The 26,976-nt window shown below is 37.2% G+C and overlaps 1 protein-coding gene across 7 annotated transcripts in view; it reads left to right on the plus strand.

Annotated features, from left to right (window-relative positions):
* The window catches only part of LOC139710325 (formin-like protein 3), a 68,105-nt gene that overhangs the window by 18,989 nt on the left and 22,140 nt on the right, over positions 1-26,976 (plus strand). For 6 of the 7 annotated variants that reach the window (XM_071622244.1, XM_071622248.1, XM_071622245.1 and 3 more), the window contains one exon: positions 21,984-22,067. In XM_071622244.1, the coding sequence (XP_071478345.1) occupies positions 21,984-22,067 (84 nt within the window). Of the gene's footprint in view, positions 1-9,875; positions 10,467-21,983; positions 22,068-26,976 lie in introns of those variants that run through there. The other variant, XM_071622243.1, reaches the window with a different exon arrangement.

Below are 26,976 nucleotides of genomic sequence, written 5' to 3' on the forward strand. Positions count from 1 at the left end.
AGTGAATGTGTGTTTAATGATGTGCAAAAAGCTATGTGTATTAAGTTATACAGCAAGGTTATTCCTGAAAATATCCTTTTTGTTTTATTCATTGATCTACGTTTCTATCTATTACTCTAGGGACTTCGTGAAAAGTGTGTGTGTCAATTTCACTTCTATGAGAATATCTGTATAATTCTGTAATCACCCAAAGAAAACGCTTCAATGGTACCGAGGTGAGGGGGTTACGTATAGGTGTGTTATTACCTTGATACTTTACGACTATCACGCAACATGACAGAAAATACAATGAAGTGATTCTGATACTTGGAGATTGACAACTTTTATAGAATATCAAATAAGAATGTAACATTACAATTGAGTATATAGTAGAAATGATAAATACATTCTGTAAAAGTGTATTGAAATTAATTTAGAAAATAATTTCTAGAATTTCTAGAATTGAATAATGGTTGAAAGAAAACATAAGGCAGGTACGGATCTTAAGTCATTTAGACTTATACTGACCTATATTAAAAGACGTGCATTTATAGTCAGCGTTCAAATGAAACAACTTTACATCTCCATGTGTGTCAGATAAACAATCTCCTAAAAGTTTAAAACAAAGACGCTACCTTGGTTCATGCCACATTTTTCTTGAGGCAATCCAGTTTGAACAGAGCTGTAAAGCCTATAAACAGAAAACGAAAACTATACAAGTAAAGCTATGTCGCTTGTCCTGCTGCCTGTATAAAGGATGCAGTAGCTGTAGACGGATGCGTTCTAAAGAGCTTTCTGCTGTAATGCTGTAGGGTGCTGTTCGATATTCCGAAGGTTCGCTATTCCGAAGGTTCGTTATTCCGAAGGGTCGTTAATCCGAAAAATACAAATTCCCTATGGGTTCGTTAATCCGAAAATGAAAAAGGGTTCGATTATCCGAACATTTGTGGCGTTATTCCGAAGGTTCATTATTCCGAAGATTCGTTAATCCGAAAATGAAATTCGGAAAAATGAACCTTCGGAATAACGAACCTTCGGAATAACGAGCTGTAACCATGCTGTATATATTGAACTCGTGTCCCTTTGAAACGCCCTTTGCTTTCGGAATTGAAACCTTACAGCGCCCTTTCCCTTTAATAGCGTTTGCTTAGTCTGAATCAAGTGCATTGAACACCTGGTCAAATACGATTGGCATGCACACCCCGATCAATATAAGCCCTGCAATCCATATGTTGACCTCTATTGATGCCTTTTGGTCTGTTAAAAAAAAAACCAAATCACTAAATACTTCATGAAAATATGTTCAGAAATCAATAGATAACACCAATTAGATCGCAAGGACCTTTCAAGTTCATTTTACTGCCGAGACCATACTTGCACATCATCTTCATCTTCATCAGCTCGAGCTTGAAGAATAGCCCGCTATTTCTGATCCAAAGAATTAGCCCGATCAGAAAATAGCCTGATGATTTTGCAATGAAGACCGAAATAGCGAGCTATTCCGATTGGAAAATAAGCGAAAGATATTTTGGACTTATTTGCAGAATAGCCAGCTAATTTGCAAAATAGCGCGCTAATCTTAACGCGTCTTCATCAGCTCGAGCTCAAACATCGGCACTGCATGCGTTGCGCACCATGCAGGAACGTAGGCAGTCAGGTCGGAGTGTGTTCGCGGCGCCAGCATCGAGCTTATCTAAACCTGACCGTGACTGAAGCTCGAGCTGGTGAAGACGCGATTGCACATTTCAGCTGACTTCGGGCTTATTTCTTTGATCCCCATACATGCCATAAGTGAGCTATTCTTCAAGCTCGAGCTGATGAAGACCCACCTATTGTATGGTCAATGGGCAGGGGTTTATTGCCTTACAAAGTGGAGTATCATACTTTTATCCACTTTCAAAAGAAAGGTTGTACCTATAGTGACCTTAACATTTGCTCACGTTACGCAAACCCCTGCGTGCAAACGGTTTTTAAGCATCCATATTCACAAGAAGAATGAAAACTGAACCGTTTGTCTGTGGGTAAAGAAATCTAAAAACTCCAACTAATAAGTGTTTGGTAAAATATTTTGAGCACAGTGAATGTCACTGAATATGTTGATGTTTATTTCAGAGGGCTGTCGTCCACGACTTTAATTTCTCAGAGTTGCTCTTCTGTGTGATGAAATCGTGACCTTGCATAAAATCAAAAGAAAAGAAAGTATGCATGAATTCTTAATACCAGAATTTCTCGCTCTATGTTGGACCGGATTTTGGTATACTGTAATAAAAAAAAAATCACATTTTTTAATAAGAGCATCAAAAGATTGCTTACCTCTGATCGATATGTACGTAAGACAGTAAGATAAAAAAAAAGAGGAGAAAATTGATTAAGAGACCATTTTCAATGTTCACACGGAAGTGAGCGGAGAATCTAGACAACGCCGTTCTTGCATGAATAGCTCTGTTGTTCACTGTTTTTGGAAAATGGTCCAAGTAATCAATCAAGGTTCTCTGCACCACTATTGTTAATCTGTCTTGACGCAAAGGGGTTCTTCTAGTTGGTCTTGAGTGGCTTGGTCGTTCCGCTTCAGCAAACACACACACTCAGATTAAAGGTGTCTTTTACCACTGGGAACTGTGATTAGAAAAAAAAAATGTTCGAGCTGTCGCATTTACTGCATCACTGTGTATGTCAATTGTATTACTAAACATCCTATACATTTGGCAATAAAGCGGGCATTAATACAAGGATATATCACTATTTTTCTCAATAAACCATTTTTTACTGTAGACGGTTCATTCGAACGGTATAACTATAGTTCCAATTTTTTAAACTTAATATTCTTTATACTGATTAACACTTGCTCGTTTGTTGTTTCTATCCCTATAAATTCAGATTTCAGAACTATTTTTAAGCACTAAAGCTGGGTTTTTGTTTCATCTACAAATGGTAAATAATGCCGTTAATGATGTCTAACAACCCAGGAAGATGAAAGAGCAGATTTTTTTTTCTTGCGTTTTTTTTTACCATTTGTTAAAGCTCCCCCCCCCCCCAAAAAAAAAAAAATGCTGAGAATTATAACGTTGCTTCCGCATAGGTGTAAAATAAGTGGAACACTACATAAAATGGATTGGAAAAGTCTATCAGTTTAATGTTATGAATGTGTCTACATTTGGGTTGCCTCAGTTTGAGCCCGCTCTAAAAATAAAGAAGAAAGTCTGCAAAAGTCAAATCACAGTGGCTAAAATATGACGAGTATGTTAAAATGATTTCCCAAAATCGTCATTTTTTTTCTGTAAAGAGTAAACGCAAGTATTCCTTTGGCGTGTTACTGACATACTGTATTACAGCATGCGAAGGCACATTCGATGTATTTCGCATATTACGTATAGTAATTAGCCCTCCCGAAAGATTGATATACCGGGACTGAAAGGTGTCCTTCAGTAGAGGCTACACATTAATTCAGATCATGGATGGGATATCTCGTCGCTGTATCTTCGATAGTCGACGGGTATATAAATGAATTGAATGGGGCAACACTTACGTTGCATTACGTTCCCTGGCGCAAATGAATTGGCACAACGCTCTAAGATAAACCTTATATGCCATGTTATATTGAAGGACCGTTTTTTTAACGTCGGTTTGCTATTTACGAGTTAAGTGATTAGAAAATTGGTATAAAGGAGCATCATACTCTTTGGTTGTCGACATGATAGCATTACGTAACAGCCACTCTCATCCTTGTTCAATTACTCGCCAACTGCCGAACCTTTTAATGTCAGCATGGGTCACCAGCAGTGAACTCATTCATAATACAGTTTAAGTCACGTTTTCAGACACTCTGGAGTCTTGTGGAGCACTCCGTATTAAAGAACAAGTTCACCTTCATATGTGACCCGCTACAACAAAATGGTCCTAAAGTCGCGCACGGTCGAAGCCGTGAAAATCAAGTTTGAAGTTAGAGCATCAAAATTGGTCAAAACTTACGATTTTCTGAATTTGACATATTATCAGAGTCTGACATGTCTTCTATCATCTGTCGAAATTTTGAAGCAAAATGATGAAAGGAAAGACCAAAAAATAGCATTTTTCTGGGCCATGTTTTTTTGGCGTTTCAACGAAGCAGAAACTGATCGAACATTTGGATTGAGCGCCACACATAGACTCCGCCCCTAACAACGACCAGAGTGATCTCATTGGTCAGTTTGCTGCTTGCCGCTAACCGAAGCGTGAAGCTCGCACACTGCCCAGTCGACTGGTGCGTGCGGGCGGGTTGCGCTATGCCTAGCCGCTTCTCCTGACATCCTGGTCACTGATTGGTCGGTGAGGAGACCGCCGACGCTGTGTTTGAATAAGCATTTCGGGGGTTGCTAGGGCTTAACTTCTATTGTCCGGAGGTGAATACTGACTTGCGTGTCTCTTGATTGTGATTGCGTCGCAAGGAGAACTTTTAGGGCGCTTTTCTCGAAACAGTGATTTCCCAGACATCTTGACATGCTCTCTTTTAAACATCGCTATCTCCGCAGCCGATTATTTTTATAAGACGTGTTATGTATCAATTTAAAGCAGAAAGATTAGGGAATTGTGTCATGCAATTTTCAAATAATCGACCTCGCCCGACTTTAGGATCATTTTGTTGTAGCGGGTCACATATACATGTGGATTGAGTGAAGGCAACAATATTAGTAGAACACATCAGTGAAAGTTTGGGGAAAATCCGACAATCCATTCAAAAGTTATGAATTTTTAAAATATCTGTGCAGTCACTGCTGGAGGAGAAGACTGCTACAGTGTATGATGTCACATCCGTACAACGATACAAGGAAAATAAAAAGAGAATTTCACAAAACTTGACTTTTTGAATAAAGTGCACATTATTCTTCGACTTGTTACTGACATATGTTAGGGGTAATATTATTCCCCCTGACTTCTGAAAGAGAGAAGTCGAGTGTTCTTTTAGTATGTGAGAAAAGTGAGAATATCTTGAATTTTCTTTATATTTTCTTTATATAGTTGTACTCATATGACATCACAAGCTATAGTAGTCTTCTCATCCAGCCGTGACTGAGCAGAAACTTCAAAAATTCATAACTTTTTAACGGAATGTCCGATTTTCCTCAAACTCTCATTGATGTGTTATACTGATATTGCTGCATTCACTTAACCCACATGTCTATGAAGGTGAACTTGTCCTTTAAGTCACCACCATTATAAAAACCAAAAAGATTTCGGTCATGTACCCGTTATCAATGTACGTGTGAGGGTGTGTGTAAGTATCACCATCAGTGTTATGCGTGTATATTAAGTATGAGTGCTGCATTCCTTCTCAAATGCTAGGAAATTAATATTTCAGTACGTGCACTTGTCAAAATGACGCTCCATTAGCACCCTTGAGTCAGTCCTTCAAAAAGTGACGGAGGACAGAGAATGATTTGATCATTTCTTTGGCTTTTCAGTGATACGAGTAATGGCAAAATAATTAGGGTCAGCATCCTGATCAATAAACTATAGTAATCGTCTGATTGCTATTTGCGTGTGCACAATAATCATCCTGAGTGACTGAGAAAGAGTGATTTTGCAGGGATCGGTGTTGTATTTTGAAATCGTGTATTTCGCATGCTTTCGTAAATGCAAAGACTAAAGATTAGACAACACAAATTATCAAAACCTTCAAAAATAATTATGGTCAGCCGCAATTACTGAAACAATCGATTTGGAAATAAACGAATGTGGTATAGTGAGACCACATAACACCGTCTATAGTGCGCGATTATTCTGTGGATCGAATTTATTATCTTACATTCACAAGTATGTAATTATCAATAGTATTGACGTCTTTTTGCTGAAAAAATCCATGCGTCTTGAATCCATTGAGGTCTTTGGATATTCGCGGCGCAAGCTTGGCGTCAAAAGCAAATTCATATCATCGGATGAAGATTAATTTTCATGAAATGCATAAATGACTGCACTAAGATTTGTGATTGTATGTGAAATATAAAAATTTATGATAATAAAAATAAAAAATTAGAATGATAAGAAAAATCATTCTTGGCTTGAAATCATCGCAGAATTCTATGAACTTATTTACGATGGTCTGTAAGGTTTTGCGAATTGTATTTAAAGGTACTGTTTACCATTGGGAGCGGTGATTTAAAAAAAAATGTTCGAGATATCACAATTGATGCATAAAATTATGTGTAGGTCAGTTGTATTACAAATCATCCTTGTCACATATGTAAACATTTCGAAATAAAGCCTTAAATATATGGAGATATCACTATTTTTCTCACTAAACCATAACTGCAGACGGTTTAGTTTAGGAACATTTTTTATAACTATCGTTCACATTCTGTATATATAACAATACTTAAAATAAACTGTACTGAATCAAATTTTTGCATTGGTTGTTTCTATCCCTAACTCATATTATTTTGGATCACTATAAAGCTGACTTTTTGTTCCATCAGCAAGGTAAATTGCCAAGTTTGTGAGCAAAAGCGTGAATTGGACGTTCTTCAAGGTCAAACAGAGGATTGCCTGTGGGGTCGCGACCATAGCTTAGAGCGGTATCGTGAAAACACTGTCTCTTGTATAATTTCTAAGTTCATCGTTGTCTGTACCTCATTTGTTTACTCAGTATTTGATTTGACTCAATTTGTAGAAGTCTTAAAGGGGACCTCCGGATGATTTTCAGACTTTTACATTTGAACAACTATAAATCAATTAAACTGAATACAGAGTTTCAGAATTTATAGTGATTGGGATGAGGAATGAGAATGTTTTCAAAATTTATAACAAATTGCAATGAACAAAGATGATGACATGGCAGCCTCACCATAAGAATGCATGAGTTGGGGCTCAAGGAAGCAGTACAGAAGAAGAAGGCATGCATACATTCTTAACAGGTGAAGTTATTGAGCAGGTGGTATTGTAATGGAATTGCACTGCTACATTTTTGAAATATATGAGGCTCTGATGTCATCAACACTGTTCAGTGTAATTTGTTTAAGATTTGCAATTTATTGGTTTCTCTGCTCAAGGACCACAACAAATTCCACGAATCTATACATGGAACTATTGATTTATGTACTACATGATGTGAAATTATGAAAATCGTCCGGAATGTCCCTTTAAATGCTTAAATTGGATGTGGGTTTTTTTTTCAGCTTCACGCAACCTGATATTGAAATTCCCCCTGATACGTTTTTTTTTTTTGTTTGTTTGTTTTGTTTTCTGGAGGCGCATACAGTCAGTTATTAATTATTGTATCATTGCATCATATGTATTTTTTCTTTTTCCCTTTGTTACTGTTAATATGCTGGTTTTGTTAATGTTATTGTGTTTTCTAGTTTTCTAGTCTTCTAATCTTTTGTATGAATAGCACAAGTGCGCTTAGAAACGCCAGTATGAGGCGCAATATAAATGCAATTATCATTGTTATTGTTATTATTATTATTATTATTATTATTATTATTATTATTACTACTACTATCGTTATTATTATTATCATTATTATTACTATCGTTATTATTATTATTATTATCATTATTATTATCATCATTATCATTGTTATCATTATTACATACTGATCCAATTCTTTTATACAGATATTTAAGGTGGAAAAGGAATATTCACATGTTATCCCTATGAGGTCATTATCACTGTAGACGTTCTTTGCGAGTCAGCCTATTTTCTACGACATTCCCGCCCAGCTCAGCTCAGCTCAGTTAGCTCAGCTTGTTGTTATTGTTGAGCCAGACGTCAGGTCGAAGCGTTCGTCGGGTATATAGAGAGGTACAACAATGTGGCAATCCAACCGGGACTATTTTGTTCCCGAAGGCCGGGGGCGTGACTGGGGTTAGTGAAGGTGAAAGCGTGGGTCTGAAGTGAAAGGGAACATAATGAGGTGTGGTAACTGAAGAATAGGAGTTATGGACAGTAGTTGTGTGTGTGTGTGTGTGAGTGTGTGTGTGTGTGTGTGTGTGCGCGTGCGTGTAGCCATATTTTACTGTATACAAACTTATGAGCGATATTTTGTGTGCGTGTGTGTGTGTGTGTGTGTGTGTGTGTGTGTGTGATTGTATATGGGGAGAGTACAGTGTGTGTAGGCCTATTACGTTCCACAGCGAAAATGTGTGTTCGCACTGGCGACCAAAATGCTGATCAATCTAGTGTCATGGCGCTGTCATTGACCTTGTAGGACTTCCACGAAGCCGAGGCAGGTGAAAAGGAAGCCTAATTGGGAACGGTAATAGTAGCATGCTATTCAATGACACCCATAAGGGAATTCAATTTGGTTTCATTAAATCAATTTCAATTTTCTTTTTTCATTTTCCAAAAATACAATTTTCTACAATGATCTGAAGAGTATTGTTGTAGTAAATACAAGGGATGATTGGTAATTGATTACATTCATGCGTATTCATGATATCGTGACATTCTTTGTTCCATGCTTAATTCATGGTGTGTGTGTGTGTGTGTGTGTGTGTGTGTGTGTGTGTGTGTGTGTTCGTGTGTGTGTGTAGGGGGGGGGAGATGACACCTAAACGTCCATGTTCGTTATGGTTTTACCAACTTTACTGTGACATGAAGTGGAAAAAATCTCTACTTGTAGGAAGCCATGTATAAGTTTTGTATACGTTAGTTGTGATTTGTTTCTTTTTCCACTAAGTATAAGTCTACCTGCTTGGTGTGTCAATTAAATCAAGCTTTGTCGTGTGTGTGTGTGTGTGTGTGTGTGGGTGTGTGTGGGTGAATTTCACGGTTTGGTGCCTTAGCTCAGGAACCATTGTCTCTTATACATCCATTGAAAGGCAGGTGAAAAGCTTTCTTCCTTCTTAAAGTACATGGTTTCTTTGACCAGCTGATGAAAACCGCAATCAACCCAATGCAGAGATGGGCTTTCATGATGCATGTGATGATCTACACAGTGTGCAGACCCCTTTCAATAGGAGTTAGTCAGTTTGGACAAGCACCATACGACCGAGGGCTTAATGTCAACATTACACTAAGCTAACTATGAAGTACAGTAAATACAGATTCCCAAAAGGCAATTTACACAGAAGGCGAGTAGAGAAAAATTGGAGCGCCGGCCTGAGATACTACCTACGTACAGCAAACGTGTGAAGGCTTAGGCACATGAAAACTACGTGTGGCGTGTAGTTGGGGGATTTATTGTATCCGGTTGCGTCGGGCAAGACGCAATTGAGACGCCGAGGCTGAGGCTTTGGTCATGCATAATGCGTGCCACAGCAGGTTCTTGCTGTCAGTGTAACCTCGTTATTTCATCAGCTGGCTGTGGCCGCTAGTCTCGTGGCGGGTTCGACGTTTTAACTTAATAAGACACATCAAGAGGAGTGGAAGGGAATCGCGACGGAACAAGATGCCTGGTGTAACAAGATGAGAGTACATCACCCTTGTGCAAGTTTGAGGCGGTGCTAGCAATTCGTCATTACATTCTCACCATTCGTCTTCACTCTCTCGATTAAATCGCTCCGAGATTTGAAATTTATGAAGTACGACGTGATTTCTAAATCTATGACCGGCATTTAAACTTGCATGTTCCATTTTATTAACTGCTGATTGGCGACGCCGCGTGTGACTATCAGATGGAGAGGTTGGGATGAGGAGAAGCAGGAACAATTTTGATGTTGGAATTGACGTGATATATTTCAGTTGTTGTGGTGTTGTTGTTTTTTTCACAACTTGACATCATCACATACGTGGACATTGTAATCACCGGTGTACTTGTACAATGTACACAAACAACCTGTTGGATTTCACCACAGCCGGACACAGCATCGCTTTTCCCGCGCGCTGACGTCTGCCTTTGCGGCTGGGCGACATTAAAAACACACTGGCCTGTGCGCACATTGAGAAGCAAATACACACACCGTGTTATGTTTAATCTGCCGTGATTGTAGGAAGCGCCTGTCGCCCTCGCTTTTATAACTTGCTGCTGACGGAATTCTATCCCAGCTCGTCATCGACTGCCGCTTGGACTCGTCGAGAGGACAGAAAATGGCAAGGCGATGACGCGTTCGTTGGACATCATCTACTGTATGGATAATAATTTTCTCGGCTCCTCGCTTACATTTTGGATAGCTCGTTAGCATCAGCATCCTCCTGAAAAACCGTGCAATGCAGAGGATCGGATTCTGGCGATGAGAATTACTGGAAATATTCCCACAACGAGTTTACTGGCTATCAGCGACTGACCCTATGAATATAAGCTACACTTGATGTTCTCAAACTTGAAGAAGTACAAATGCGATAGTATCGTGTCTACAAACAAATGAAGATATCTGGAATTACCTGGATACATCGGAAGAGTTTGACTGTTTGAAGGAAGTTGAAGTTTTACATGTATGTCTTCACGTCCGATTTTACTTGCATTTGTTGTTGTGTGCTGTCTGATCTTACACCGTGCCGTGAACAGATGCCATAGCCTTGCCTGGAAAACAGGGAGTGGAGATTTTATCGCCATGATGAAATCGAGCAGAAAAGTGAGTGAGATAGCCCGGTCCGGACTTGGAAAGAGTACCTTATGTCCCCCCCCCCCCCCCCCCCCCCACTACCTAATACCCACTAACCCCACTACCCACTAACCTTTATTTAGTTTATCATTAGTAAAAAAAAAAAGTAATTTATTTATTTTGTGCAAATTAGTGGGGGATAATAATAAACTAAACAAAGGTTAGTGGGTATACATGGGGTTAGTGGGTAGTTAGGTAGTGGGGGGGGGGGGACATAAGGAACTCTTTCACATGTTGGTTCAGCAAATGCAGAAAAATTAGTATTACCGAAGGGGTCAGAATTAACTACAGATGGATTAATGAAATTAAACAAGGCAACGTCTAGCAAACACAACTTTCTGCATTGTAATTAGTATGCCTCGCGTTACTGTTGCCATTATTACAATATGTTCATAGTGTTTTGGTCCACTGGCCTTTCCCAACCCAGTTTCGCTGTGTGTATACCAGCGGAACATCCTGCTGTAACCTTCCTTTTAATGAAACACGGTGCCTTTAAAACAGATGAAGATACCTACGAAAAATTTGATGGCGCCCGCTGTAAGAGGCGAGAAGTAGCTGAATGTGGAGGAAAAAGGAAAGCAACACACGCTCAGGCATTTTTTTCTACTGCATGACATTTTGGACAGTAGGTGTCTATTAATATACAAGTGTATGCTTTGTGCGACTTCGCCTCATGGTGAATTTTCCTCCGTTCACGCATCAGCTTTTAAAAGAAAATGTCAAACAATATCAAAATTTCATTTATCTGTTTTTTCGCCGGTGTTAGAGTGTGTGCTGTGTGTGTGTGCGCGCACGCGCGTGTGGATGTGAGTGATCTTTTCTTAATTCTTGGCAATGGCAATGGAAATGGAAATGCCAAAATGTGACTCGTGTAAAATCAATGGAATGAGGAGGTATGTCGACGTCCTACATTGCAGTAAGTTAGCAAGAGACACAATGTACACGTACATTGCACATTGTATGTGTTTCATCACGCGTGAAATTCATATTTGGTTTAAATACTGTACTAAGTGATGTTGAGAGGGTGATTTAAGATGAGATCTATATTATTAATCCTTATCATATTTTGTCTAACTGGCATGACCCGCTCATTACTTTGACTTACAAGTCTATACCAGTCTACCACAAGGTGGAAGAGTTGCGAGCAATCATTAAATATGTACTTTATAATTCCTTTTTGGCAAGACTTCCTCATGGGCCCCACTCATAATCCTAACATTTGTCATGTGAATTTGTGTGAGTGTGTGCATCCGTGTGTATAAGCTAACAATGTTAGGGCAATGCAGAGTGGTGTAGCAGGTCAAAACAAGTGGGGAGGCATGAGGAAGTATTTCCATTTTTGTCTGATTGGGCACTCGGCAATCCTATTGTTTTTCACCAGTTCACGGGATCGGATCTTTGCAAGAAAAAGAGGAATTCAGAGAAATGCCTAACATTATCATTATAACACTATGAAAAAACTACAACGGTGTACGTGTATGTATGCAGAAATTGGGAGTAAGAATATTTCATTGCTGCTTAACACTGTCATTACCAACAGTAACGTTACAGGAACAATAATGGACCTACAGTACTGTAAGCTACATAAGAAAGGTAGGCTTAAAAGAGCTCACTGTAAATTACAGATTACACAAAATCCATCATAATCCAGAGTTATCGAGAAATCCCTGCATGCATGACGAAAGAAGACGTGCATTGTAGTGCGTGTGTACTGCAGACAGTTTATGAAGTTTAATTTGGTTTCATTGCATTATACAAGTTATACAGCTGTAGGCCTACTGTGAAGGTGTGGGGGGGGGGGAAGACTTTCATGTCATGTTGTATTACTAGTATCATTACGACCGACTTTATCCAACGGAATATATCGGTAGTCTGGTTCATTAAAGCCTGTGCTTGCTGTAGTGATGGTAAAGGTGACTGTTGATATTAAAGGCATAATTTTGGCATTTGCAGAAAAAAAGGAAAACCCAGCTTCATAGTGCTTCAAAATAGTTCTAAAATATATGAGTTAGCGATGGAAACAACCAAAGCAAAAATATTAAACAGTATAATCAATGATAGATATTGCTAAACATACAAAATGTGAACAATACATTGTAGTTTTAATAAGATTGTTTATAGAATAAGCCGTCTACGGTTATGGTTTATTGAGAAAAATATTGATAACTCCTATCGTAAGTTGTACAGGTAGGCTTTATCGCGATTTTTTTTTTTTATATGGAAGGTTTTTTTTCTAAACAACTAACCTCCATACAAAGTACAATTGTACATGTATTGTACATGTATGCCTAATTAAAATGCATCAAATGTGGTAACTCGAACATCTTTTTTTAAATCACTGTTCCCTTTAACAATCCTAAAAAGACGGACCAGATTACAAGAACATTGTAAGAACTTATCGGTTGCTGTCCATCACGCCTATGGAATCAGCTCCTCCGATGTAGGCCCTACCTGAGGAGCACCATCTCTATAGCAGAGTTTCAAAATCGTGGAAGACTTTCCTATTCAATTAATGATTGATCAGTTAAGTGTATCTTCTATTTTGCATTTTTTCCGTTATTTTCTCGACACAATTAATGTAAGTTTCATTCCAGCATTTTGTGAAGCGCTGTTACACAAGTTCACTCCTTGTAAGAGCGCTATTATACAGGAGTTCTGTAAGTATCTTGGTTGTATTGCTACCATTACAGATGTATATGATTTTCATGTCATTTAAGTAATCCAGCGGGGGCGCTTTGGCATACAGTAGTGGATATACGAATCTCGACTCCCAATCGGAGGACCCGAGACCCGCCCAGTGCTTACACATATTTTTTACGTCCTCGAACAAAATATTTTTACTCTATGTCCCACTCTACCTCAGATGTATGAACATGATGAATGGGTATCTGGCAACATTTGGGTGCTAATAATGGCAGGACCCTCTGGTAGAGCAGTGACAACACTGAAGAGGCCACCCTGGATAAATAACACATTTTTATTATCATTCTTATTATTGTTATTATTATTATTATCATTATTATCATTATTATTATTATTATTATTATTATTATTATTATTATTATATTCTAATTAAACTAAATCAAATTTATTTTCATATTTCTCATTGAAGGAATGTACAACAAATATATTATAGTGAAGCACAATAACAGGCTACAATGTAGGATGCACAGTAAATTATTGTAAACGTACAAAACATGACGGTCAATCTTCGTAAGTTTAGCTCTTTCTATAAATGCTAAAGATTATTATCAATTATTGTTGTTATTACTAGTATCATTATTATTACCATTACTATTATTATCATTATCATTGTTATCATTAGTAGTAGCAGCAGTAGTAGTAGTAGTAGTAGAAGTAGTACATGTAGAAGAAGTACAGTGTTATAGTATGCATTGGTTATACAAGTGTACGGTGTATAATAGGACCATTCACTTATAATCTCTGTAATGATAGTTAAATCCTGCTGGGTGCATTGAAACATATCCTAGATTGTAGATACCAATTTCTCTCACTTCATTTTTCTCTTGAGCCAGTTGGGGGGGGGGGGGGGGGTGTTCATGATAATGGAATGGAACAACATTTTAACATTGTACGTGTAGGTTAACATTAATTTAATGAGGAATTCATAACATTGACAGCAATGCGACTGGCATTCGCGAACCTGATATTCCCCATTCATCTGTAACAATGTCTGCTACATTGTGATACACAAACACAGTCATGGAGTTACAATGTACTTGTCGTATAGTGTACACTGTATTATACATGTATACTGTATAGCGTTATGTGGCAACAAAGACTATACAATTTGTACGCCGCCAAACTGTGCTATTTATAGATGCTCAAATAATGTATACACCTGTACATGTATTAGAACTTGATTAATCCATGGTGCGTATCAATGATACGCAAGGGCATATTGTTTGCTCCGTAAGAGTGTGACTTTAGTCAGCGCTTATGAGTGATGATGCTAGTTTTGGTATCATTATTATTATCATTTATTTATTTTTTTTTTTAATAGGGAGCCGGGGGTTCTGATAAGAACATTATACTCATCCTACAATGTACAATATTTCAGTCGTAGTTAGTTTTAACTCAATCACCCCTCTGGGATATAGCGGACGATCGAGAGCATACATGTAGTGCAAGCCAAGAAACAACTTTTGTATAAAATGGCAGTGACCACATCAATTCTTATTTGACAAAATCTAACGAAAAATAAGTTTTACAATAACAAAGTAACAGTAATAGTGGTGCAGCACGGACCTTAAGATGTTTTGAATACAAGTGTACTGCCCACAACAGTTTAAATGATCAATATAGAACGTACCTTTGTATATGTATTATCATGTACACAATGGGGTTTTATTACACTGTACATGTCTGTAGAAACAGTATTTGACTAATGCGTGTTTTTTATGATACACCTGTTTACATTATGCGACTGCGTTATCATTTGGATATTATGGGTTTGCCATGCAGGTACACTGTACATGTATTTTCTTTATACGCCAACGCTACTATAGTCATTCTCTTACTGCAGACGAGAACATCGTACATTTGGTACAAGCATTTAAAGGTCGTTTTCTGCATGCAAACCCATCACAAGATTAACACATCTTAGGCGTCTTTTCGCTGCTTTCCATATTCATCAACGCACAAGATTATATGATTTGATAACAAAGTACAACTGTAGTGCTGTTCGCTTGTCACGCGTTTCCTGGATTTTGGATACTTATCGATTGCTATGATCACTTCCATTTTATGACTACATGACTGTAGGTTATTGTTTGATGATCAATTGTTTACGAATCCTATCTTACATTCAAATTAATGTGATAATGGTAATTCATAATGATGACCATTAAGAGATACATTTTTAAGGTCATGTGCAATTGAAAGAGTGGTCCTAACAATGATAGCAGTTGTACTGATTTGATTCGAGCAGATGCAGTTATCAAGTTTACGTTGTGAATTGCTCCAAATACCACAATGTAAGTGTAGAATGCATTTCAAAGTAAAAAAATAGTTATTGTTGTTAGTGTTTGAGTATATGAATATAAGAACGACCCAAGTCCATGGAAGACCATTTCGAGTAAGCTAAGAAAAACTTCATATCTTTTTTATTTGTCCAATAATATTCTATTTAACTGTGATGGGAAGGCAACATTGTATGTACAGATTAGAACATATATCATTATTACAATTAACATTTACATTAATTGTGGAGAGGCCATTTTGTGTGGTGGACTTGGGTCGTTCTTTGATTCATATACATGATATTCTGCTATAGAGATGAGAGAAAGATGAGAGAGGGCGCTATTATATGGATGTAAGAATGACCCAAGTCCTTCATTCTTGCATTGATATTTAACTCATTCATTTCAGGCACTTTCGGGGGTAATTAGGATTTATCATTTATACACAAGATGAGTCCATGCATAAGCTACAATTTCCCATGTCAAACTGAATTTGGCCAAAAATTGGACTTGGATCGCTTTTATATTCAGGTCTTCGTTTGTATCATTGATATTTTAGTAGTACTATACGCTTTCTTTTTTTTATAACATCTATCCTGCTGTCGTTTTTCACTATTTGTTTATTACTACACTTTATGGCCAAATCTCACTTTCATTTTCTCCGCATAGCACTTTACATGTATCCGCACTCATCAACCGTTAATCAATGTTTTTGTTTCATAACAACATAAATTAAAATCGTGAGTTATGTAAAACACGTTTCGCATCCTCGACAGGTTCATTTACATATTGAAATTTCGTACAAAAAAAAAGAAGGATAAATGTACTTTGTGCAGCAGGTCACAAAGATGATCGCATACTAGTACACAGTGTACAAGTACCATGGATTGTGTAATTATTATGTGGGAGATAATACACTTGTGTGTATAACCACGCAACAGTATTCACAAATACATATGTACGTCACTCTTTTTCCACCCTCACAAGCTACTATCTACGTTGTATATAATCCGGCTCGGTAAAAATTAATTAGAGGATTTTTCTCCTTATCCCCCCCCCCCCCCCCCCCCCCCGGTCTGATACAAATTTAAGGTCAGGGCCATGGTATTTTGTCGTACGTTTGACGCTGCTCGATAATATTATTGGAAACCTTGCTGACTCTCGATTCACACTGATTAACACGGCGCACAGGCAGGTCTCCGTGTGTGTCATCAATAGGTGCTGCTACTGTAGATTGTAGTAGCTATTTTAAACCCTTGCACCTTGATTATCGAAATGAAACATTCTAAACGAATGGATACAGCCCATTTGTACATGACATCAGTGCGTGAATACTGTCATGTATGCAGCAGCAAATACATGTATTGCATCTTCCTATGATACTGTTTATCCATCTTACGTAATTGGATAAACGTAAAAACCGATAAACCGATTACAAGGGCTAAGGACAAGCTGTGATCTATTGACACGCATGCACTCTGTAATTATTTTACTGATCAATGAAAGCAGTAACAGGCACGTGTATATGTGTACACGTACAATGTACATTCAACCTGTACCAGAATGAGGTGAATTGTGAATACGTACATGGCAAACGTTTCAGTTAGTCCATGGGCCAGGCCAGATATTGGTACCATCTGAGGTGGCAAAACCTTTTTGGTGTCATTTTGTTTGTCGGGCATAGATATGCTTATCAAGCTATGATAGCATTTCCAAATGAGTAGCTTAGTCATAGTAAATGAATTTTTAACCAATTTGGTCTCGTTGTTATATCCCTATACTTCTGAATCGAAACTAACCGCCATACAAAGAAGAGCACTGTCTTCTGTATGTTCCATAGAGCTGTAAAATGCAGCTCTATGGTATGTTCACAGGTGTTCTGGGGGGCATTTCATGAAGCGTTTTGTGAGATATTTCGTCTGACAAAATGTTAAAAGCTACGGAAATCCTTGCACCTGATTGGCTGAGAGCAAATTTGTCCGACAAGTTGTCGGACAAAAATGCTTCATGAAATGCCCCCCTGTTGTAAACGCGGTGCGCTTAGTCTTTATTCAAGGCAGCGAAGGGAATATCCAAAGGTTATGATGTCCACAGCGCTTAGTCTTTATTCTAGACGGCGAAGGGAATGTCCAAAGCGTATGATACAGTGCATATCCTTTTATCTAAAAACAACAACAACAACAAAAGCAATTCCTCGTGAATTTTACCGTATCTTTCAATTATTTATCATTTTCCGGCGAAAACGCTACGGTGAAAACGCTGATACCACGCCAATGTCGCTTTATTTCCCTCCAATAATGAAAGATAATGCAAAAACAAGGTACCGGTACACTACAATACATTATAATAAATAACATTGTAAATGAACAGAGTGATTTTTGTTTAAAACTGATGTATTTGTTGATAGGGTGGAATAAAAACAGTATAGATAATCCCTTTTATGAGGAACTTTAGATATGATAACGGTACATTGGTCTAGATAAAGAACTAAGCGCACCGCGTGACAGCTGTGGACATCATAACCCTTTGGATATTCCCTTCGCTGCCTTGAATAAAGACTTAGCGCACCGCGTTTACAACAGAATACCTGTGGACATACAGAAGGCAGTGCTCTTCTTTGTATAGCGGTTTAGTTTCGATTCAGAAGTATAGGTATATAAATACGAGACCAAATTGGTTAAAAATTCATTTATTATGACTAAGCTACTCATTTGGAAATGCTATCATAGCTTGATAAGCATATCTATGCCCGACAAACAAAATGACACCAAAAAGGTTGTGCCACCTCAGATGGTACCAACAACCCATTTTTCGGGTCTTGGCCCATGGACTAAGTGTGACATTTTGTGTCGAACCTCTCGACATGATGATTATCTGTCCAAGCTATAAGGTTTGTCAAAAAAAAAAATTGTTGTCCCCATTTTGTCTGATCTGCTCTCAACGTATTGTGTTGTATCTCTCAAGTGGACATTGTGGAGCAATCATACATTTAAACATATCCTTTTCTAGTTAATTCATCGATCTTGCTGACCTTATCGTGTTTGTAACATAAAATGCCGTTTGAAAACAGTAAAATGACTTTTCACTACTTGCTTCACAGTCATTATTGAACCAGACACACTAGGTGACTCAAATGCTACTTTGGAAGAACTCTGCATAAATTATGCAAATATTTGGCGTCGAACGAAAAGGTTTTTTTGTTGTTGTTTTGCCTTGTTTTGTTCTAAGCGCTATTTGTGTAACCATGTGCCGTCTGTATGATTCATTATACACACTATACGTGTCTAGGATTGTGTGTGTGTGTGTGTGTGCGTGTGTGTGTGTGTGTGTGTGTATGTGTTAATTTGAGTGTGTGCGTCTGCGTGTGTTTTTGTATGTCTGTGTGTGCATGCATGTGTATAAATGCGTGTGAGAAATACCAAGGAGGTACTAGGCAACTAGTACCTCCTTGGAAAATGCACTGCTTACCCTACCACTAATTGAGTCTCTCTCGCCAACAGTTTCTTTTTCCCCCGAGGATGTCACCAAATTGATCATTTTTTTTTTTAAATCTTTCTCATCTAATCTCATTGTTTACAATCACTTGAATTCATTGAGTCTCTCTCGTCAACAGTTTCTTACGTTTAATTGCGAGCCACATAAAATCATCATAGGAAATTTGATGTCCCATTAAAAAAAAAGAAAAATCATTAAGCGGGGTTCCCACTATCACGATTGGCGCCACGATTGAAATCGTGGTCTTAATCGTGAGGGAATCGTGGTGATCTTATCAAATCTTATCAGATCTTGACGTCAGTCGTGGCAATCGCATTAATCGTAGAAAAATTTTGGACGGTTCAAAACTTTTCTACGATTAACACGATTAATTGTTGATCGTGATCATCGCATCAGGTTGTCTTGGATCGTATCAAAACGCAGCAAATCTCATCTAATCGTACTTCTTAATCGTGTTGATCGGGATCGACTTCTTCACTTCCCTCCTACTTATATACATATATTTCTTCTTCTTTTTTCTATATTTGCCCTTATTTTGCTCCAAGATCGTACATATTTTGTATTAGATATTTTTATACATATCATTATTATCACTATACATTGTTTTACCATAACACAGACGCACAAAAACGGAGTTCCCCGTAATCAATTTGGGGTAATTTTTTAACAAAAAAAAATAAATAGCAGAACTAAAATTACTGTGGTATGTCTGCACGTATTGACTAAGGTCAGTATAAAAATGAGAATGATTTCCTGAATCGTGCATGAGTGAGCACACATCAAAGGCAAATTTGATTATTTTTTAGAACTATACTACAGTAATTGTTGTTGTTGGGTTGTTTGTTTGTTTGTTTGTTTGTTTGTTTGTTTGTTTGGTTGGTTGGTTTTTTTTTTTTTTTTGGGGGGGGGGGTAAAGTATTGTTTCTTGTGTATATAATTATCAATCGTTGTTGTTGTTTCATCATCCATCATTTGACCCCTTCACATCTATTGTAACAATTTTCATGTTTTGTTTTTTGTGGTTTGGTTTTTAGAGGAAAATAGCTGTGTCTACTCTTATTAAACTGCAAAATCCATTTAGTTAAGGATTGTTGTCAGATGATGCAGCCAAGATCTAGCAGCCCATGTCAAGTGAGCATAAGAAAGAGTAGTTGTGTCTTCATTGAGTAAGCATGTACACTTTAAAGATGGAGCAAAACCTGCAAAACTGTACTTTTGATATTGAATAGGGGAGGGCTGGCACAATGAATCCTAAAATAACACCATTGAAACATTCATCGGAAGCAGAATGTTTCTCATACCCCACGAAAACTTTTGTGACTTTTGAAAAGTGACCATTGTCACTCATACATGACTATAAAGATCACTGTCATTTTTCACATAGAGGTTAGTTGATAAGACGTGTAACAATACCCCTGCGAAATAATTTTGCTTCAAACTTATTTTGTGTTAAAAAGTGACATTAGGGGAGTTACTTTTCTGTTGTGTGCATATCGGTTTTGTTAAACACTGGTGAAAAAAAAACTATTTATCAAGCTAAACCCACCAAACTTTCAATACCCCATGAGATAACGACATTTTAAAATAAAAAGGCATATATACGTACTATGCGAATATGAAATCAAACACATAAACAATACTAAGTTCGGTCAACTTTCTTATACTGAGCCTATAACACATAATAATGTCAGCATTCAAAAAGATCAAATCCTCTTTTTAAGCTTCCATTTCATCATATTTTCTTCATGTGTTTCAAAGGAAGTCAAAAACATTTGTCTTTATCTTCTTCTTTTTTTGAGGGGGGAGGGGGCAATGATTTGATCTTGCGTATGCAATTTGTTTGTTGTTGTTGTTGTTTAGTTTTTTTTTTTTTTGAGGGGAGGGGGGGGGGGGGGGTGCTGAGGCCGAGCATGTCGATTCAATAATCTTTAGGTTGAATTAGAAAAGGGAATTTCTGACGTTGTGGCTGGCCTAGGCGCTGCTTTCTCTCTGATGATAACGTAATCGTCATTCGCAATATTGCAAAGGTCACGTTGTCGTCATCCTCAGTCAACCCTTGCCATCATCAATGGTTGTGCACAAATAGGCCTAATCACTCTTCAGAAGTTAGAGAAATAATGAAAGACATTGTCAGTCGGACTATAATATTCCCATTCGGGTCCAATCGCGCCTTAAATCGAGTCGCTTTTGATCCCGATCGTGAAAGATATCGTATCTTATCTCAACAGCCCGCATTGCTTCGCGTTATTCGTACTGGAACGTATCAGAACACAGCTGCACGCACCAGATCGGGGATCTCGATCGTAATGATCGTGTTAGATCGAAACCAATCGTAGACTCAATCGGAACAATCCTATCGGGTCATATTTGAATCGGAGACCACATCGTGACAGATCGTATTGCTTGAAATAGACCAATCGTGACCACATCGCATCCCAGCGAACCAACACGTATTGACTCGCATAACCTCGTATCCAAACGTGAAATTTCAGACGAGTTGAACAAATTTTCCACGATCAGTTACGAATGTCCAATCGTGGCGTTCGCAATGGATCGCACGATAGTGGGAACCCCGCTTTATACATGAATTACTCGTGTATGACTGTGAGTTTGACAGCATCAGTGCAACAAACCAGCGGCCAGTGTGAACACAGAGGGTATAAAGATCGATAGAGACATAATTACCCAGATAAAACGCATACATGTAGAAGGACGCATAGAATGCTTGACATTGTGTATGTTACAAGAAGTTGCCGCACAGATAGTCATAAAGATTGATATTATTTTTACATTTGTGCGGGAAAATACGATTGTAGATGAGTCGGAATAAATGCACAGAACAAAAGGAGAGAAAAGAAGACTGAGGGAGAGAGAGAGAGAGAGAAAGAAAGAGAGAGGGAAAAAAACACGATATTCACAGCCTTGGGCCTCCAGGGGTAGAGTATATTGCTTATGTCGGAAAGCTAGCATGACATTTCTCCTCTGTAATTGTTCCTCTCTGTTAATACAGAGTAATATGCAAGGCGGACCGGACCAAATGCTGAGGATGGAAGGCCTGTCCATTGAGGAGAAGTGGAGGATCATCAATGATGAGGTATCGATTCTTGTTTTTCGACTGCACTGAAAATATGCGACTTTCCTGTCTAGCGCCACCTACGTTGTTTTAATTGATCGATCATGAATTTGTGCGTGGAATCAAAATTATTACATCTGTAATAAATTTTGATTTCTTGTTCTTTACGTGAATTCAAATAAAATATTTTTGAATTAATCTTAATAACCACGACATTAAATTTATTCATGTAGCTTATAAAATGCAATTATATAATGGGGAACATACTTCACTCGGGATTACTTTAGGGTAAACCGAGGCCAAATCCATAGTGTCCTTCGGACGATAAAGATATTTTGGAGTGGACCACAACGAGCACTGTGGCCCATTATAAACGACGATAAAGGAAGAATTGTAATCGACATCTTCCTCATCAATAAGTATTATGGACTGCCCTGGGCACTGCTAGTCTGAATTCATGCACAGTAAAGGGAAAAAGGCTAACATTAATTTCATAAGGAATTCGTAACATTGACAGCAATGCGACTGGCATTCGCGAACCTGATACTCCACAATCATCTGTAACAAACACCAGGTAGAGTTACATTGTAGTATAGTGTACACTGTAATATACATGTATACTGTATACCATATATAACATATGTATAAATTATACAACATAATAAATGCAGACAAGTACACGTATACCAGCTCCCCCATACACAACACAACACAACACACACACACACACACACACACACACACACACACACACGCATACACACAGGACAGGCAAAAAATTTAATATTCAATTCTTGTGTGCAAATAAAGAAGTAAAATAAAATGTATTTGAGGGCTGCTGAACAGCTGCATCGCAGAGTAGCCAATAATCTTCCTTCTCTTTAAGCTTAAGCTGTTTGTACCTTTTATTGTGTCTTTTTAGATTATGTCTTTCTAGATTTTTCGCTTGATGTTTCATTGACTTTTTTTGTCTACATGTATATTCATGCACAGCAACATGTGTTTCAGGTTGGAATTGCAGTCATAAGACCAATCAATCTTTATGAAACGGGCATCTCAGAAGGGGTTAAGTACTAGTACTGAGTACTAATACTCATGAGTACGAGTACTCGTTCCAAGTACAACAATCGGGTAAATCCGCGACTTCAGAGCCTTCTGTGCGACTTTACTCTCTGGCGCCATCTACGTTCCATTTTATTGATCGATCATGGGTTCAGCGGCGGAGTCAAATGTCATGTTATGAAGATTATATATATATATCTAAATGAATTATAAAATGAATGGTGCTTTACATATTTTGATTTTTTTTATTCAGATTTTTACTTAAAAATTTATCGTCTTATATTTTCCGGTGATGTTTACTAAAATAATACAAAATACACAGAATCCATAAAGTGTCTTTTATAACCACGATATTAAATATAAATATATTTATATAAACGTGTAAACAACTTCTTGCGTTACACACGTACGAATGGACTAGGTCCAAATGTATGTGGGACTACAAAAACATTCACTTTTTTGATTGGATCGCGATTGGTTGTCGCGGTCCTCTTGTGAACAGATGATTGGAAAAAAAGTTCTGTGTGTGTACCTGTCCGCCAGGACATTTACGGGCCAGTGCACCAAAGATGTAACATTGCGCAGCTCTCTGTCGTCATCCCCCCTCCTCCCCCCCCCCCCCCCCCGTACACACACTGTGTATTAGTTGGCAATTTGGGTATTGCGAGCAAGTTGATGAGTTTACATACATATGAATAAATACGAAAAGAATATCACAGTGCACAATCATTCCATTGAAGGAGAATAAAGAGTCTAATATCGGGGACCATTCCATAAATGCTTTCTTTTTTTTGCGCTGTAAAAAGAACAAACAAATGTGATTTTAACAGACTGATTTATTGCATTTTATTTTTGTTTGAATTACAGCCATCTCGCATATAAATTCTGTTCTGATAAGATGTACTAGTATTATGTTAATTGTTTCTTACATTAAAAAAACAGAGAAATCACAGAAATCAATCAATAAAGAATTCAAAAAAAAAAAAAAACCACCCTGACACATAAATTAATGAATTGTAAAAGTTTAGAGAGTAAGAAAAATTGCCAACCCTGTGTGATGTAGATGTTGGCCGCTCTCCATTTTCCCCTTTTGTGCACAAAATTTGCTTATTCTCACTTTTCTCAAATATTTGAACGCTGACAGAATTCACTCTGTATCTTTATCATACAGACCTCATTGTTTGTGCAGAATTCTCACTTTAAGGAATTGTACAGAACTGGTTGAGGTGAGGATTCAGGTGTAACACATTTCTTGGTGAGATAGTGACAAACCTTATGAAATAAAAAAAAAGAGCATGTAATTTCAAGAAGGATTAAATGTTTATTTGATGAAAATTGGCCTTGAAATAGCTGAGATATCAAAAAAAAAAAGAGATCCTTATGATATTGACAGGCCACGACTTTTATTCGGATCTGTTTGTTTTCCTTGCCTTTAGACATCTCAGACATTTCAAAACTGATTTTTTTTTTTCATCAAGTAAACATTTGATTCCCTCTAGAAATGAATGCTCTTTTACATTTCATAGTGGTTTCTAAATATCTCGCAAGACGTTAGAAGATAACTCCTAGATCCTCACCTCAACCAGAATTATACAGTCCCTTTAAGCTTTTCTTTGATCTTTTTTCGCTTTCTTGTACAGCAATGAAATAAAATAATATCAGGATGGTTTTCCAATCGTTAGATCAATCAAGCGGGCTCCGGGAGCTTTATTTGTTTGCACTATCCCTAATAAAACTGCCAGTCCCTGTGTAGGCCTTCTACGTTTCATTCTATTGATCGATCATAGGTTTCAGCGTCTGTGTCAAATAATTGATTATAATAATGTGATTTACACATTACGAAGTACGCATACTCATTTTTTTTATTCGAAAAGAATATTGTAGTATTAATCTATTTATTTCTCTATTTTTCACTCATTTCATTTTACTTTTAGGTTATATCATGGCAGATCCAAAAAAAAATAGTATCCGTATTAACCACGACATAAAAAATATATCTATCTCAAATCATCGATCGCAAATGATCGATTATAAGTTTGCTCGTCGGACTTGTTAGTATACTTAAAATAAGCAAAATTTTCATATAATATGTAGTGTGATTAATACATTAGTCATATTTCATTCAATTTTCATTTTATCTTCTTCATTTTCATGCAATTATATGCCAAATCTTTAAAACAAAAGCAAAGAGAGAAAGAAAAATTGGCCAACCTGTGTAGTGTAGGTATTCAGCAGCTTTCGAACCCACACAGAACGTATCTACAGAGGAAGACATGCAACAATTTGTGCAAGTTGCTCTTGACATTACACGCGGGAAAAAAAAAAAAGGTCTAAAGAAACATTTTTTCAGGACACACACACACACACACAAAATCGAATCTAATGAAAAGCTGCTCAACACTTGCATCACACAGAGTTTCCAATTTGCCTTACTATCAGGTTAGCAGTTCATTTTGTCAGCAGCGATTAACTGCGTATTATGTTCGCTGTGTACCTTTTGAAGATACTTATGCTTGATTTGAAGTACACAGGCTTTATTTATTGCAGCAATCGTAAAAAGAATTCTGTTATGAAAATTATCATCGTGCCTCGTATGTAAGATTTTGGGAATATCATACACAGAAACAAAGTAATGAATAAATCGTAAAAGTTTAAAGAGTAAGTAAGATCGGCCACCCTGTGTGATTTAGATGTTAAACCGCACTGTATGGTATTGTGCACAACATTTCATATGTTTTCGGGTTTTTTTCTCTCATCAAAGATAAAACTTGTTTGCTGACCATGGAGGACAAGCAAAAATGTGCGACACTTGTTACAAGACAAGTCTTAAGACTTTTTTTTTTTTCGAGAACGAATATCAAACCTAAAGAGCTGGTGCTCAATACCTGCATTACACAGATTTGCCAATTTTTCATGCTCTCTAATCTTTAGCAGTTCACATATTGTATTGTGTGTGTCAGATTTCTTGCCAGAAAAGGGTTCACTGATCTTTTTTTTTCCTCCCCCCCCCCCCCCCCCATATAGCAACATCGATCAGAATGGTACGAGTATTTCAATCGTAATCGCCATTCTTAACTAGCGCCATCTCCATTGATTAATTATAATCAAATAAGGAAGGAAGTTTTGTTTAATAATAAAATGATTCGCATTGAGGGAAAATGCAGTTTTGATGAAAAATTGTTTTTGAAAAAATGTTTTAGATTGGAACATATAATGGATAGGAATGGTAAATTATTTTCGGTTGAATATTTTTATAATAAAGGATTTAATTATTTGAATATTTTGAGTATTCAAAAGATATATGAAGCGCTTCCAGTTGGTTGGAAAAGGAATATAGAGAACACAGAGGTAGAGAAGAATACAAATGTAGATGAAATGACTTTTATAAGAAATGGGAAGGAAATTCCTCTGGAAAAGATTACCTCTAAAGACATTTATGTTGAATTAGTGAAGAAAGTAAGTGATGATTTTTCGGTGATAGAAAAAATGAGAAATTTATATTTTTGTGATTTTTCTAATAGAGATATAAAATGTATATTTAGTAGGATAAGAAGTAGCACTTTGAGTTCTGTTTTGAGGGATTTTCAATATAGATTATTGCATGGAATAGTGTATACAAATTATCAATTATTTCAGTTTAAGTTCGTAAATGATAATTTATGTTCTTTTTGTCATAAAGAGGAAGAGACGTATAAACATATATTTTATACATGTGATTTTGCTAGGAAAGTTTGGGGAAAATGTAGTACTTTCTTTGAATATGTTGATTTGCAACAGTTGAGCTGGGAAGAGATCTTTTTTGGTATAGAGCTACCAGATAAAGGAAAAGCTCAGTTATTTAACCATGTTATAATTTTGGTGAAGAAAT

This window comes from Diadema antillarum, unplaced genomic scaffold, assembly GCF_040938485.1.
Source record: "Diadema antillarum isolate AM-2024a unplaced genomic scaffold, OU_Dant_1.0 seq00001521_RagTag, whole genome shotgun sequence".
NCBI classification, from domain to species: Eukaryota; Metazoa; Echinodermata; class Echinoidea; order Diadematoida; family Diadematidae; genus Diadema; species Diadema antillarum.